The following is a 16,800-nucleotide window of genomic DNA, read 5'->3' on the forward strand; positions in this document are numbered from 1 at the left end:
GAAAAGGTTTCGCAAGCTAAGGAATGAGTTGAACATATTGGATTTGTCAAATATGTGTTGATGCACCCCCCCACTTATATGACATGCCTCTCCTTCGAGCAATCCAAGGTAAAAGTTGATTGGCATGGCATACATCCTTTGCTAAGGACTTGTTTAGTGTATCTAGTCATTCCTCACATGTTGTGGGCTCATTCATAAAAATCAAATGAATTTGATGCATTTATGTTACCACTATTGTTTCTTTTCTTGACTTGATCTAGTGGTAGCATATGACATGTTTGTGGGCTTGTGAACCTAGTGTTTGATCTAGAAAATGAGCTATAAGTGTTTAACTCAATATGGTATAAGATAACCCTTGAAACGAGGTGTGAAGAGGCTTGTCCTTGGATCAAACTGAGTTAAACATCTTTGGCAAGTGTTGTAGATTGAACCAAATTTGATAAAATGATCCTCACCCCACTGATTGACATTGATAATCTTAACCTATATAAAATTTGAACCTTTATGGTCATTGATGACAAAGGGGGAGAGAAACAAAGATATAAGTTATAGGGGGAGAAGTAATCACTAAGGAGGAGAACTTTGACATAGGGGGAGAGATATGACAAAGTAAGGGGATCAATTAAAATTTGAGCACACAAGTAGGGGGAGTAAGCTCATAAACCCTATTGGTGCATTTGAAAGTGCATTTCGTATGTTTGCTTGCCTGGCACAAGTTTTAAATTTCAATATCCATGCTTGTCTGGTGTATGCTAGTTGTAGGTTTGAATGATGAAATAAAAAACTAGCATGCATAGGTTGAGTAACTAGAGTTGTGTTTATATTATGAAAACTAGACCCTTGCTTCTAATGTTGATCTCACGGGGTATTCTAGTTTTATGTGCATGTCTAGTTACTAATGGTGCTAAGGGTGGTATATTGGTGCACTCCGATTGGTATCATGCTTCAAAGGTCCATCTCTTATAGCTTAGCATCATTTGGTAGACATTGACTCCTACATTTCCTATCCAAGCATATGTGCAAGCTTCAATCCAAACTCTTAGCACATATGTTGGGGGACTAATTGCTACCGATTAGTGTTCATGAAACTTGTCCATATCCTTTTACACATGGTAAATATGCTTGGGCAAGCAATATAGATTCAAATGAATTTCAATTCATATATTTGTGAAAGGGTTGTCATCAATTACCAAAAAGGGGGAGATTAAAAGCTCTAGTTTGATTTTGGTGAATTGATGAAACCCTAAGTGCTAACCTAGTTTATCAAAGTGATCCTAAGATAGGTAGCACTATGACAAGTGGTGGAGCAATGATGAAGATCATGATGATGGTGTGACCATGTTGATGATCAAGTGCTTGGACTTGGAAAAGAAGAAAGAGAAAAACAAAAAGCTCAAGGCAAAGGTGAAATTTGATAGGAGCTTTTTGGGTTGGTGATCAAGACACTTAGTGAGTGTGATCACATTTAGGATCGATAGCTGTACTATTAAGAGGGGTGAAACTCATATCGAAATGCAGTTATCAAAGTGCCACTAGATGTTCTAACTCATTGCATATGCATTTAGATCTAGTAGAGTGCTAACACCCTTGAAAATGTTTGTGAAAATATGCTAACACACATGCACAAGGTGATACACTTGGTGGCTGGTACATTTGAGCAAGGGTGGAGAAGTTAGTGAAGTAAAGGAGGTGATTGTCACTGATTTTTAGTGACCAGACGCTACTCTCGCAGTGATAGGACATAGGCTTGTGAGTCCGGTCAGTAGAGGCCGAGGTAGTGTAACCTAGGGTATTGCACCAGATGCTGTGAAGGGTCCGGTCGAGATGCACCGGACACATCTAGTCACAATTTGGTCTCTCTGGAAGTGACTAGACTCCAAGCATAGATGCGTCTGGTCATCTTAGCAGAGTGTCCAATCACAGCTAGGAGCTCTTTGGGCCATCTGCCTGGATGCTTTTCCTCTTTCTAGTATAGCCTCTTTTTGTGGGCATCGAGGATCATGCCGTTCACTCGTTTGACCTAGCCATTGGGTCTAGGATGGGAAATAGAGACGTATTTAATGGAGATGCATCAATCTTCATAAAAGTCCCAAAAATGGTGACCAGTGAATGTAGTTCTAAGGTCGGTGATAATGCTGTTTGGGAGACCGAATCTATGGATGATATCTTCGAAAAGCTCGACTGCCTTCTTTGTAGTGGCCAAAACAAGTGGCTTGTATTCGATCCACTTGGAGAACTTGTCAATGGTGTCATATACGTACCGGAAACCACCTGGCGTAGGCTTGAAAGGCCTGATCATGTCCAATCCCCAGCATGCAAAAGGCCAAGAAGCTAGGATGGTCTACAATTCCTACGCTGGCATGTGTAGTTGCTTTCCAAAAAATTGACATCCTTTACAATGTCAGATGAGGTCTTCTACATCGGTAATGGCCGTGGGCTGATAAAAACTAGCTCGAAAAGCTTTGTCAACCAGGTTTTTGGAGGCCGCGTGATTACCACAGGAGCCAGAGTGAATTTCAAGAAGTAATTTCACTCTGTCTTCTTAGGTGATGCATTTCTGCAATATCCCTTGACGCTTTTCCTCATCAAGTTCCCATCCATCAGCACGTAATGCTTGCTGCGACAGATACTTCACCGACACATTTAGTTTCGGTCTTATCGGTGGGTACGTCAGCGCTGATGAGGTACTTGATGAACTGTTCCCTCCAACCTACGGCCGATGAAGGTACTGCTAGTTCCAGCTGCTCGGCGGGGGGGGGGGGGGTTTCTTGAACTTCCTTCTCTTCCTTAATAGATGGCGTAAAGAGGTCTTGAACGAAGACCCCAGGTGAGATCGTGGCATGAGAAGAGCATATCTTAGATAGGTGGTCGGTGAGCTAATGTTGGTCTCGTACCACATGGAGGTACTCGATACCGTAGAACTTCCCTTCGAGTTTCCTGATCTCAATGCAGTATGCGTCCATGTTCTCACCAGAACAAGACCAATCTTTGTTGACTCGGTTGATGACCAGCGTGGAGTCTCCATATACCATGAGGCGTTTGATGCCGAGCTCAATAGCTATACGGAGTCCATGGAGACATGCTTCATATTCCACGACATTGTTGGAGGCTGCAAAATGAATTTGGAGGGCGTATCAGAGCTCGTCCTTAGTTGGAGTAATGAATAAAATGCCAGCACCAGCACCGTTGATGTTGAGGGCGCCATCGAAGTACATCACCTAGTGCTCGGGGCAAACAGTGGGGGTGGGCTCTTGGATCTCGGTCCACTCAGTGACAGAGTTAGCCAGCGCCTATGACTTAATGGTAGGCCTGCTTCTGATTTCTAGGGAGTAAGTGCCAAGCTCGATAGCCCACTTGATGATGTGGCCATTTGCCTCTTTGTTGCGAAGGATGTCCCCTAGAGGCAACTCGGTGACCATAGTGATCTTGTAGTACTTGAAGTAACGGCGGAACATGCGTGACGTGACTAGAATGGCGTATAACAGCTTCTAAACCTAAGGGTAACAAGTTTTGGACTCATTAAGAACCTCGCTGATGAAGTAGATGGGACATTGTACCTTATAGGCATGTCCGGCTTCCTCACGACACGAGAAGTGGCGGCGATATAGACCAATAGGGTTTCGTCTGGTTGAGGCATCATCATGATCGAAGGCTTCGTTAGAAACAACTTGAGCTGCTCGAAGGCTGTATCAGCCTCCTTTGACCAGGAGAAGCGCTCGGAGGCCTTGAGTAGTTTGAAGAATGGTAGTCCTTTTTTGCCGAGGCACGATATAAAGTGGCTGGGAGAAGCCATACACCCTGTGAGCTTCTGTATATCCTTTACGCAGGTTGGCCATTTCATATTGGTGATGGCAGAGACCTTATCGGGGTTGGGTTCGATACCACGGGCGCTGACAATGTAGCCCAGGAGTATGCCGGATGGAACTCCAAAAATGAACTTTGAAGGGTTCAATTTCCATTTGTATCTTTTTAGGTTGGCGAACGTTTCTTCGAGGTCGGCGATGAGATTGTTGGTAGTTTTGGATTTGACGACCACATCATCGATGTAAGCTTCGATGTTGGGGCCTATCTATTGATCAAGGCACATCTAGATAGCCCTTCGGTAGGTCGCCCTGGCATTGTTGAGTCTGAAGGACATGGTGGTATAGCAATACACACCGAAAGGCGTGATGAACGATGTTTTGATCTGGTCATCCTCTTTGATGGAAATCTAGTGATAACCAGAGTAACAGTCGAGGAAGGAGAGGAGTTCATAGCCGGTGGTGGAGTCTACAACCTCGTCTATCCAAGGCAGACCAAAGGGGTCTTTAGGGCAGAGTGTTTGTTGAGATCGGTGTAATCAACGCACATTCTCTATTCTTTATTCTTTTTTGAACAAAAAACTAGATTTGCTAACCACTCGGGATGATACACTTCTTTATTAAATCCGGTAGCTAGGAGCCATTTTATCTACCCTAATAGCGTTCAACTTGTCTAGCATGAATCATCGGAGTTTCTGCTTGATCGGTTTGGCGATCGGCGAGACATTCAAGGAGTGCTCGATCTTCTCCCGTGGTACCCTCGGCATGTCTACAGGTTTCCAAGCAAACATGTTGGCGTTGGCATGTAGGAAGGAGATGATCACGCTTTCCTATTTGGGGTCGAGATGAGCCCTAATCTTGATGGTCTTGGTGGGGTCATCGAGGCCAAGGCCGACATTCTTTGTTTCCTTGGACTTGGTGGAGGCGTGAGAAGGCTCTAGTGCTGGGATCTCTAGGTCATCGGTGGGCACCATCTTGGCGTCGGTGACCATGCTAGCCATCTAGATGGAGAGGTTGGTGGCTTTGGTGAGGGCGAGACCCTGTTTCACAGGCGTAGGCGATGGAGAGGTTGGCCCATAGGGCCAGAACTCCTATAGGCGAGGGCATCTTTAGTACCAGATAGGCGTAGTGCGGTATGGCCATGAACTTGGCTAGAGCTAGCCAACCAAGTATGGCATGGTAGGTGGTGTTGAAGTCGACAACGTAGAAGTTGATGTGCTTGATGTGGAAGTTGCTAGCCGTGCCAAATTGTACCAGGAGGGTGATCTCTCTAAGCGGTTTGGATGCCCTGCCAGGTACCACACGCTAGAAGGAGGAGTCATTGGGGGTGAGGTCTTCTACTCCAAGGCCCAACTCCTTTAGGGCTTCGACAAAGAGGAGGTTCAGAGCACTTTTGCCATCGACGAGTACTTTCCTGAAGAGTACTTTCTTGATGGTTGCATCAAGAATGAGGGGGAAACACACTATGTAAGGGATGTCCGCCCACTGGTTGGCCGTGCTGAATGTAATGGGGACCTCAGACTAGGGGCAATAGCTGGGGTTGGTGATGGCGTCTTCTGTGTGGACAGCAAGCTCCCGGCGGGCGGTGAGCTTTCGATCTCTTCTACTTTTGGCGGCGGCGAGGACTTCAAAGATGGTGGCGACCACTTTGTCATGATCCTAGAAGGCATTGTTGTTGTCCCTAGGTGGTCGGCGACCTCTAGCTCCATCGTCGTTGTCGTCAGTCCTCCGAGGGGTATCCCACGAAGATAGATTGATCGGCAGAGATGCGTGTAATCAAGAACAAGAAGGCAACAGAGACACAAGAGTTAGATAGGTTCGGGCCATCAACATGACATAATACCCTACTCTTGTGGTCTGTTGGTTTGTATTGGCTATCATATGATATTGCATGTGTTTTGAGGGGGTCCCTGCCTACCTTATATAGTCTGGGGGTAGGGCTACAAGTCGGTTAGATCTAGGAGATAACCAGAAAGTAATAATAGATTACAGGAATCATGGGATCGAACATATCCGAACAGATCTAGTAGTATCTTTAGGATATCACCCTTGATGTCTTGTGGTACACGCCGAGCAGTGTCGTGCATCATAGGTCTTCATCTTATGGGCTAGACCGCCCCTAGGAGCGTAGCCTACCATGGGTATCTAGGGTTGTACCCCCCACATGTATGCTTCAAGTACCTCAATATTCTCTTTGTAGCCTTCAAATGACTTTCTCTTGGTGAGGCTTAGAATCTTGCACACCTGCATACACTAAACATGACATCTAGCCTTGATGTAGTCACATAGAGTAGGCTTCCAATCATAGACTGATACAACTTTTGATCCACCATGTTGCCACTTGCATCACTATCTAAATTGTCATATGTTCCCATAGGTGTGCTAATGTTTTTTCTATCACTCATGCCAAACTTCTTGAGCATGTCTTTGATGTACTTGCCTTGACTCACAAATGTACTATTCTTCAATTGCTTGATTTGAAGACCAAGGAAGAAATTCAACTCTCCAATCATGGACATCTCAAACTCATTAGCCATCATCTTCCCAAACTCTTCACAAAAAGTCTTGATTGGTTGATCCAAATATGATGTCATCAACATAGATTTGCAACACAAACAAGTCCTTGCCAGTCTTCTTGGTGAAGTCAGTGGTGTCAACCTTACCCATCATGAATCCCTTTGAGAGTAGGAAGTCCCTTAACCTCTCATACCATGCTCTAGGTGCTTGCTTCAAGCCATACAATGCCTTCTTCAACTTGTACACATGGTTGGGTATCTTGTCATCTTCAAAACCGGGAGGTTGCTCAACATATACTTATTCATTGATGTAGCCATTTAGAAATGCACTCTTGACAACCATTTGATAGAGCTTTATGTTGTGGGCACAAGCCTAGGCTAACAAGATTCTAATTGCTTCCAATCTAGCAACCGAGGCATATGTTTCTCCAAAGTCAAGACCTTCAACTTGAGTGTATCCTTGAGCTACCAATCTTGCTTTGTTCCTTACTACTATCCCATCTTGATCTTGCTTGTTTCTATAGACCCATTTGGTTCCAATCACATTATGGTTCTTTGGTCTTTCCACTAACTCCCATATTTGATTTCTTGTGAAATTGTTCAATTCTTCATGCATAGCATTCACCCAATCAACATCCTTCAATGCTTCTTCTATCTTCTTTGGTTCAATGGATGACACAAATGAGAAGTGCTCACAAAATGATGCTAATCTTGATCTTGTTTGTACACCTCTAGAAATATCTCCAATTATAGTGTCTAATGGATGATCTCTTGCAATATTAGTTGGTTGGAGTATTGGAACTTGATTACTTGCACTTGCTTGATCATTGGGTTGAGATGATGTACTAGCCACTTGATCTTGTTCATTGTCATGAGAGCCACATGTACTTGCTTGATTAGTATCAACTTGCACATTTGAGTTAGAGAGCACTTGCACTTGATCATCTTCATCATCATTCACTTGTCTAGGCCTTAATTCACCAACATCCATGCTCTTCATGGCATTTGAAAGTTGAATACCTCTAACATCTTCCAAGTTCTCATTCTCATGTTGGGAACCCTTGGTTTCATCAAATTCAACATCATGCACTTCTTCAAGAGTACCACTTTCCAAATTCCAAACTCTATATGCTTTGCTAGTAGTGGAGTATCCAAGTAAGAACCCTTCATCACATTTCTTGTCAAACTTGCCTAATCTGGTGCCTTTCTTCAAGATATAGCATTTGCATCCAAAGACCCAAAAATATGCAATGTTGGGATTTCTACCATTCAAGAGCTCATAGGGTGTCTTCTCTTTCAATGGGTGACAATACAAGTGGTTGCTACAATAGCAAGCCATGTTGATAGCTTTGCCCCAAAAGGATTGACTCACATTGTACTCACTAATCATATACCTTGCCATATCAATGAGTGTTCTATTCTTCCTCTCAACAAGGCCATTTGATTGTGGAGTGTACTTGGCCGAGAGTTGATGTCTAATTCTAAACTCATCACATAACTCATCAATTCTAGTGTTCTTGAATGCACTACCATTGTCACTTCTGACCCTCTTGATGGTTGTTTCAAACTCATTGTGTATGCCTTTGACAAATGATTTGAATGTTGCAAATACATCACTCTTGTCCACTAGAAAGAATACCCAAGTGTATCTTGTATAGTCATCCACTATCACAAAAGCCATATTTGTTTCCACCGATGCTAGTGTATTGTGTTGGCCCAAACAAATCCATGTGCAATAACTCAAATGCTTTACTAGTGCTCATCATGCTTTTCTTAGGATGGGTGTTTCCAACTTGTTTGTCAGCTTGACAAGAGCTACAAAGCTTGTCCTTCTCAAACACATCTTTCAAGCCTCTAACCAAGTCATGCTTAACCAATCTATTCAATTGTTTCATTCCAACATGACCAAGTCTTCTATGCCATAACCAACCCATACTAGACTTAGTGAACAAGCATGTTGACAATTGACCTTCACTAGCATTGAATTCAACCAAGTATAGATTCTCATATCTAAAGTCTTTGAAGATCAAATTAGAGCCATCTACCCTTATGATCTCTACATCATCTACCCCAAATATGCATTTGAATCTAAGATCACACAATTGAGCCATGGATAGCAAATTAAAGTTTAAGCTTTCAACTAGCAACACATTGGATATGTTCATGTCATTGGATGTTGCAATATTACCAAGCCCTTTGATCTTACCTTTGCCATTATCACCAAATGTAATACTATCATAACCATCATTGTCATTGGTATTGATTGAGTTGAACATTCTTGCATCACTAGTCATGTGTTGAGTGCACCCACTATCAAGAACCCAATGCCTTCCTCTAGCTTTGTAATTCACCTATAGAAGAAGATCAATTCTTTTTAAGTACCCAAACTTGCTAGGGTCCTTGAAGGTTAGTTACTGAGCTCTTTGACACCCAAATAGCTTTCTTCTTTAAGCCCATCCATGGTGCACCAATGAACTTAGCCTTCACACTAATGAACTTAGCCTTCACACCATCCTATAGAGTGTCAAAGAGAGAAGGCTTCTCATTGATAGCAATGTTTGCAAGAGCCTTGTTGTTGGTGGTCTTGTCATCATCACTATCATCATCATCATCACTTGAGGAAGCATCACTATCCCAAGTGACCACATATGAACCACCCTTCTTCTTCTCGAAGGTCATCTTGTCCTTCTTCTCTTTCTTTTCCTTCTTGTCTTTCTTTTTGCTCTTCTTGTCCTCATCATCATTGTCGCTATTGTATGGGCATTGAGCAACAAGATGATCCTTGCTTCCACACTTGAAGCACCTCCTTGACTCTTCTTTGTACTTGGATGAAGACTTCTTTCTTATAGCACGACAACCTTTCTTCACCATGAACTTGCTAAATCTCTTGACAAAGAGAGCCATCTTCTCATCATCATCATCATCCCATGAGCCATCATCTTCACTTGAGGTATCTTGCTTGGCCTTCCCCTTAGATGATGTGGATTTGAATGCCAAACTCTTCTTCTTGTCATCCTTCTTCTCATCTTTCTTCTCCTTCTTTTCTTCCTTCTCATCATCATCTCTATAAGTGTCATCGGTCATCACATCTCCCAACACTTGGTTTTGTGTCATGATGTCAAAACCACTCCTCACTAGCAAGGTGACCAACATGCCAAACCTTGCGGGTAAGCATCTCAAGAACTTATGGGAGAAATCCTTGTCCTTCACTTCTTCTTTAAGTGCTTTGAGATCATTGATAAGCACTTGAAGCCTATGGAACATCTTCGGCACACTTTCATCATCCTTCATCTTGAAACTAGCAAACTTCTCCTTGAGGATGTATGCCTTGGCACCCTTCACGACTTGAGTGCCCTCAAATGATTCTTCCAACTTCTTCCAATCTTCATGAGCCATCTCAATGTTCTTGATTTGCTCAAATGTTTCTCTCATCAATAGCATCATGAATGGCACTAAGAGCAATGTCATTGTTTTAGAGAAGCACTTCTTCGGCCACGGTGGGATTCTCTAGATCGGCTATATCAATTTTTGTCTCCATCACCTTCCACACTCTTCTATTGATTAACTTGATATATGTTGTCATCTTAGCCTTCCAATAAGGATAGTTTGTGCCATCAAATTGGGGTGGCTTCTTGGTGTTGTTGATTTGAGCCATTTTGACACCAAAGGTTGTTAAGCCTCAAATCATGGTGACCACGACTTCGATACCACTTCGAATGTCCTAATGGCTAGAGGGGGGTGAATAGCCTATAAAAATTTCTACAACAACACTAAACAAAATGGTTAGACAATTATGAGGCCAAGCAAATGTTGCGCTAGCCTACTAAAATGCAAGCCACCTACCACAATTCTAGTCTCTATGATCTCTAGGCACACAAAGGCTATGTCACTACACAAAGTTAGTGTGCTCTCAATGACTAACTAAAGAGACTCACTAAGCACTAGATATGACACAAGCTAGCTCTCAAAACTAATTACACTAAAGAGCTTAGCTACACTATGAATGTAAAATACACAAGTGGTTGAGATGTTTATACCGCCATGTAGACAGGTGTGCCAATTACAAGATGAAGCCAATCAATTACAATAGAGTCCCGGTGACAAGAGGTGACACAATGATTTTTCATCGTGGTTCACTTGCTTGCCGACAAGCTACTCCCTGTTGTGGTGATACACTCACTTGGAGGTTCACATGCTAATTGGCATCACACGCCGAACCCTCAATAGGGTGCCACACAACCAAACAAGGTGAGGATCACACAAGCCATGAGCAATCCACTAGAGTACCTTTTGGCTCTCCACTGGGAAAAGGTCAAGAACCCCTCACAATCACCACGATCGGGGCTAGAGATAAGCACCTTCCTTCACTCGATGATCCTCGCTGCACCAAGCCATCTAGGTGACGGCGACCACCAAGAGTAACAAGAGAATCCCGCAGCAAAACATGAACACCAAGTGCCTCTAGATGCAATCACTCAAGCAATGCACTAGGATTCACTCCCAATCTCACAAATATGATCAATCTATGATGAGGATGAGTGGGAGGGCTTTGGCTAAGCTCACAAGGTTGCTATGTCAATGCAAATGGCCAAGAGAGTGAGCTTGAGTCGGCCATGGGGCTTAAATAGCAACCTCCTCGAAATAGAGTCATTGGGCTCTCACTGTAGCCCAACTTGGGGCGACAGGATGCGCCGGTCAGATCGACCGGATGCCCTAGCCCTAGTGTCCGATCACCAATTGTCGTCCATGTGTCCCCTACGTTCAACCTCACGCGTATGATTTCAATGGTCAACTCACTTTCTTGTGCATGCTAAAGAATGACCGGACACACCACAGTCCATGACCGGACGTACCGGTGCTCACTTCAGCCCGCGCGCGCGGCACTGCTACTCCGTGACCGGACGCTCTGCTAAGATGACTAGATACTTCCAAAGATGTTCTAGAGTGGCCAAATCATGATAGGATGCGTTTAGTGCATCTAGACCAGACCCTTCATAGTGTCCGGTGCAATACCCTAGGTTACACTGCCTTGGCCTCTACTGACCAAACTCACAAGCCTACGTTCGGTCACTATGAGAGCAATGTCCGGTCACTGAAAATCAGTGACAATCACCTCCTTTACTTCACTAACTTCTTCACCCTTGCTCAAATATGCCAGCCACCAAGTGTATCACCTTGTACACGTGTGTTAGCATATTTTCACAAACATTTTCAAGGCTGTTAGCACTCTACTAGAACTAAATGCATATGCAATGAGTTAGAACATCTAGTGGCACTTTGATAACCGCATTTTGATACAAGTTTCACCCCCTCTTAATAGTACGGCTATCAATCCTAAATGTGATCACACTCACTAAGTGTCTTGATCACCAAACCAAAAAGCTCCTATCAAATTTCACCTTTGCCAAGCTTTTTGTTTTTCTCTTTCTTCTTTTCCAAGTACAAGCACTTGATCATCACCATGGTCACACCATCATCATGGCTTCATCATTCCTCCTCCACTTGTAATAGTGCTGCCTATCTCATGATCACTTTGATAAACTAGGTTAGCACTTAGGGTTTCATCAATTCACCAAAACCAAACTAGAGCTTTCACCAAGCTACTGTTAGAACGTTTATCCCAAGCTCCCAATGTTAACCTATGCACTAATATTCCTCTCCCTCGCCATATCAATCATTGATGTATCTCCTCAGACATGTCTCTTGTATTCCTTTAGGAACATCTCAAGTGAGGACCACGCAGTCGTATGAGTCTTCTTTGTCAGCTTCTAGATGTCCAAATGGCAGCACTATCAGGTAGGCACCCCACTATTATAAACCCTAGTTTGGATACTTATCAAGTTGCATTATGAGTCATTTATCGCATGTAGACTTGGATAATGATCACTCTTATACTACACCTAGAGTAGTCTAATAATCTATAGAAGCCTCTCATCTAAACAATGGGAATGGGAACGCTTGATGCTTATTGCTTAGTTGCTTGGGCAATGGTAGAAGTCAAGCATGAGAAGGGAAATCATACTCACGCGTGTAGGATGTTACACCTGTATAATTAACTACTAAAACCAATGAGGCTACAACTTGACTTATCTAACTAATCTGGCTAAGGGCTAATATCTCTAATATGATAATCTTGATAATAACTTGGATATCTTGCTCATGCGAGGGGTAGATCGTTGTGAGTGTGGGATCTCAAATGATGTAGCTCGTGGAGCAGTAAGGACCATGTATTGGGATATGTAAGTCTGAGTAACCACTCATACATACCACATGTCATGGATGGGGTCGACAAGCCATGTAACTAGTTGCGACTGATTTATCCGCAAAACTAGCAAGGGGGTTGGCGTAGATCGGGAATGTCTAGGACATTGACCAGGCAACCGCTCGAACCTTTCGTAGGACACTCGTGCTAGATTAGGAAAAGTTGAAAAGCATGAGGCAACCCTTACTATCGCACAAGGGTATGGTGGTTAGTCCCATCCTTCCATGTGGGTACAGTTGTACACCTCTATAGAGTCTCGAAAGCCTAGAGTCCCTTGGGACAGAACTATTCAGTTGTTCTTTCTTCTATACCCATGGTAGCATGAACAATGCACTATGAGCACTTTGTTGTAATGATGAATACCTTTATTTCTATGTTGAGCATGGCATGACAAATTCTTAATGAACATCATTGCTTTCTGCACTTATACAAATACCCGATAACCACCTTATGCATCCACCAAATACTATATGTTGGAATTAAGTCTTGTGAGTACACAGTGTACTCACGGTGTAGCCATTAAGTTGTTTTGTAGGTAGACCAAACATTATCTCTGAGACTAACTCCGATAATGCAAGTTAGTAGACCTTAGAGTCGGCGTCCTCCAAGATGAGCTGTGTGTAAATCCAACGGTTTGACGAGCGACAAGAGCGGCAACCTAGTGCTGGAATAGAGTTGTCAGAGTATTAGATCTAGTAGTACATTTGCACACTTGAAACCTATTTTGTTATCGATAATGCTTTAGTAATAGATGTAAGGCTAAAGTGTGTACGTGATTGAGTTGTATGATATGCATTGTGTTGGTATGTGTGTGTAACTCAACATGAAGGTCCTAAAGATGAGTTGCTACATGCGCTCCTAGGGGTCTCGTGCTGTCTCCAAATGGACCGAAATGAGCTTCGACTTGACCCACGTCATGTAGGAGTATAATCGGTTGCGTCAAAATGATTCCCAAGCCTAAGGTACGCTCGGCGCAAACTATGCACAATCTTACGCTGACATTAACACTATCTCCAAACTGACTGAAATGAGCTTCCATTTGATCCACGTCACTTAGGAGTTCCATCGGGTGCACCAAAAACGAGTTCTGAGCCAATTGCACTTTTGACGCAAACCGTGTACCTATCTTGCATCGAGATTAACACTATCTCCAAATTGACCGAAACGAAACAAGAGAGGAAACAAGGATGAAAGGAAACAAGTATCAAAGGTAGCAACGGATGTGAACAAGGCAAAAGGTATCACAAACAATAGAGCTATTGAGTGTTCCTTATGTTCTCCTTTCGATATCTTCTATTCTCTTTTACTATTTTTTTTATTTTTTGTCCAATCTTTTTTTTCTTGCTTTTGCTCTTTTGATATTTTTTCTCAGCAAGGAGCACACAAGAATAAACCACAAAAAATTTGAGCTCAATTGAAAAAAAGATGTGGCCTATAGAAAATTAGGATTGTGCTAAAAAGCATACCAAAACTTGTGGGCCTAGAAACTTAATTTCCTAATCGAATTTCACAAATCTAATTTTTGCGAACCCAGCATTGCTGGGATGAAATAGATCTAAAATTTTCTGGCGTTCTCCGTAGATATAAAATTTGTCCCGTTTCAAGTTCAGATGCAAAAGTTATGACTGTTTTAAGGAAGCTGCTCGAATCAGGGATTTAGTGGACACAAGATGCAAACCGATGGTGATACGGAATAGCGGCGGGTGGAGGTATCAACACAAACTAGAAAGGAACACAATCTAAACCAGCAACAAGACTTTGACCTAGGACACAAACTCAACAAAGCGGACTCTAAAACTGAATCATGCAAAGGCTATGGCGCGGATGGTTATAGGATAGGAAACAAATATGGCATTGGACTATGGGATAAAAGCAAAAACACTCGAACTAAGGGTAAGATGCGAACTTGACGATATACCTGAAGCTTTGATATAACTTAATGGGGACGAGGGTCCCGATCTTCTGTCAGGTTCCAGATAAACAACGATCCGGTTTCAGATCACAAAGACCCGAACCCTGCAACCTTAGCACCACGTCTCCTCTGGTTATCAACCATGTCACAATCTGGTTGACCCCACCAAGAAGGCTAATCCCTGCTGTGAGTCGAAGAACACAAGCAAGAACAAGATAAAATGCAACTCAATTGAAGTGACAATTGTAGATGAATGATTAAGCACTTGAAGTTGGGGTCTTGCAAACCAATAACGGCAACTGTTCAATGACATATTGATCTAAAACAAAACCCAAAACCTAATGTAGGTGGTGGCTACTGATTATATAGCCTAAGGGACATCTAAGGATCCCTCTTCACATCCTAAAGGTGTCCCAACATGTTACAAGGCCCAACGGCCCAAAAGACGACGACGCAGCACCGTGATAGATTCTAGATGTCAACTTGTTTCAACTATTCCCATTGATTATGATGTAATTTTGATATGGAACCACTTCCATTGGTTTCCTTATGAAATTATCTTTCCATCCATATGTGTATCATCAAAAACGGAGTTCGTATGCGACCTGGACGTCCGTTTTACTACACGCTGGTCCTAGAGCCCGAGATGGACTCGAACTCAAGTTGGACTAGGCCTCCGGCTTGGCTTGGATGTCCTTGCTGGCCTCCTAAGGTGGTGGACAAGGAGGAGGACATCCAAGGGCTTTCTTGGTGGGTTCTCCAAGTCCTTGGGGTGTGCTCCCACTTGGGCCAGGGTCCTAAGGATGAATAACAAGCCCATAACGACAGTGTAGCTCCCAGCAGAAACAACGATAGAATATCTTGATGGTTTGGAGGCCTTGCTGATGTGATATTGATATGAGACCAGATCTATTTGAAATCTTATCAAACAAGCTTTCCATCAAGTGCTCATTGACCTCGATCGCAATCCAGATGGCTGAGTTATGGCCTTCCCAATGAAGCACTATTGAGCTGCCGATGAACCAAAAATTCAACTTTGATGAACTTGCACGTTGAGACATATTTGTACCTACATTCAAATAACGACATGTACATGTGGAACCAAGTGAATTGTACCAAAAATCACTATGCAAATGTAGGAACAAGCTCACCTTATAAACAATGGTCGTATCCGATGGTGTCATGTCCTCATCAGAGGGGAGCAGCTCCAATGGCGACATGACTCCTGAATTGGGGAAGATTGAGACTGAGCTCGAAAGAGAGATGGAGAGGGGAAATGGAGGGGGAGAGGAGGTGTTCTAGATCTAGGCACAGCTCAGAGTGGTGGTGGTGAAGCTAAAGCATCACTGGTCGGGCCTATTTATAGGCCGGCCATAGCTGTTCGACAGTGCCAGTTATTTTTGCCCACCGAGCCTATCCCTTGCCCTCGCACATGGTCAAACCCACAATGGTTGTTAGATCATCCATACGCATGGTCGAGGGTGAGCTCAAGCTTATCCATGGCAGTACGACGTGGTGTGTTCGCCACTGCATGTTCATGGCGCTTTAGTGAGAGTGGGAGGGAAGGAGATAGAGAGAGGAGTGGGGCCAGGATGGTTCATGAAGGCATCCTCGTGCTTATCCGTTCATCGGGGCAAGGCGGTGGTAGCAGGGTTGAGGAGCTCAGGCGGTGACATGGGATTTTCATTGCTACAGAGGTAGAAGATGATGATGACAGGTGGGCCCTGATCGTCAGCGAGAGGGAGGGGGAGAAGGGCGAAAGCGGGCGTGAGCTAGGCCGGTCCATGCAGGAAGGAGGGAGAGGGAAGTGGGAGAGAGGGAGATGGGCTGCTGCTGCTGCGGCCCGAGGGGAGAGGGAGAGGAATTGAGCCCAAGTGTTTTTTTCTACTTTCTTTTCCATTTTTCTATTTTCCTAGATTATATATGCATATGTTTAAATGATGTTTGAATTCAAATTTGAATGCATGAGTATGAAAAGTGTACCACCATAGGTTCACAAGCAAGCAAGCAATCAATCACTCAACCCTACTCATATTATTTTAGTTTTATGTTGGCCTATTTATATTATTTCCTATGTTAATTATGTGTTGGTTCCTAAGCAAAGTTTTAAAAGTTCAAATTTTTAGTGATTTTTAAATTAGGTCAAAATTTAGGGTGTTACAAACCTAACCCCCTTAAAATGAATCTCATCCTTGAGATTCGAATTGATCCTCAAATAGATAGGGAAATTCTTTCTTAAGATAATCTTCTCTTTCCCATGTGGCTTCTGCCTCAGTATGAATACTCCATTGTACCTGACAGAATCTTACT

The 16,800-nt window shown here is 43.2% G+C and overlaps 1 protein-coding gene across 1 annotated transcript; it reads right to left on the bottom strand.

The window, feature by feature from the left end:
* Nucleotides 1–2,876: 2,876 nt before the first annotated feature.
* On the bottom strand, nucleotides 2,877–9,400 carry LOC136499771 (uncharacterized). Its single transcript, XM_066495304.1, has 2 exons — nucleotides 9,175–9,400; nucleotides 2,877–3,109 (listed from the first exon to the last, which is right to left on the bottom strand). Exons 1-2 carry the CDS (start codon nucleotides 9,398–9,400, stop codon nucleotides 2,877–2,879), a joined length of 459 nt encoding a protein of 152 aa, XP_066351401.1.
* Nucleotides 9,401–16,800: the final 7,400 nt, after the last annotated feature.

This window comes from Miscanthus floridulus, chromosome 13 (assembly GCF_019320115.1).
Source record: "Miscanthus floridulus cultivar M001 chromosome 13, ASM1932011v1, whole genome shotgun sequence".
NCBI classification, from domain to species: Eukaryota; Viridiplantae; Streptophyta; class Magnoliopsida; order Poales; family Poaceae; genus Miscanthus; species Miscanthus floridulus.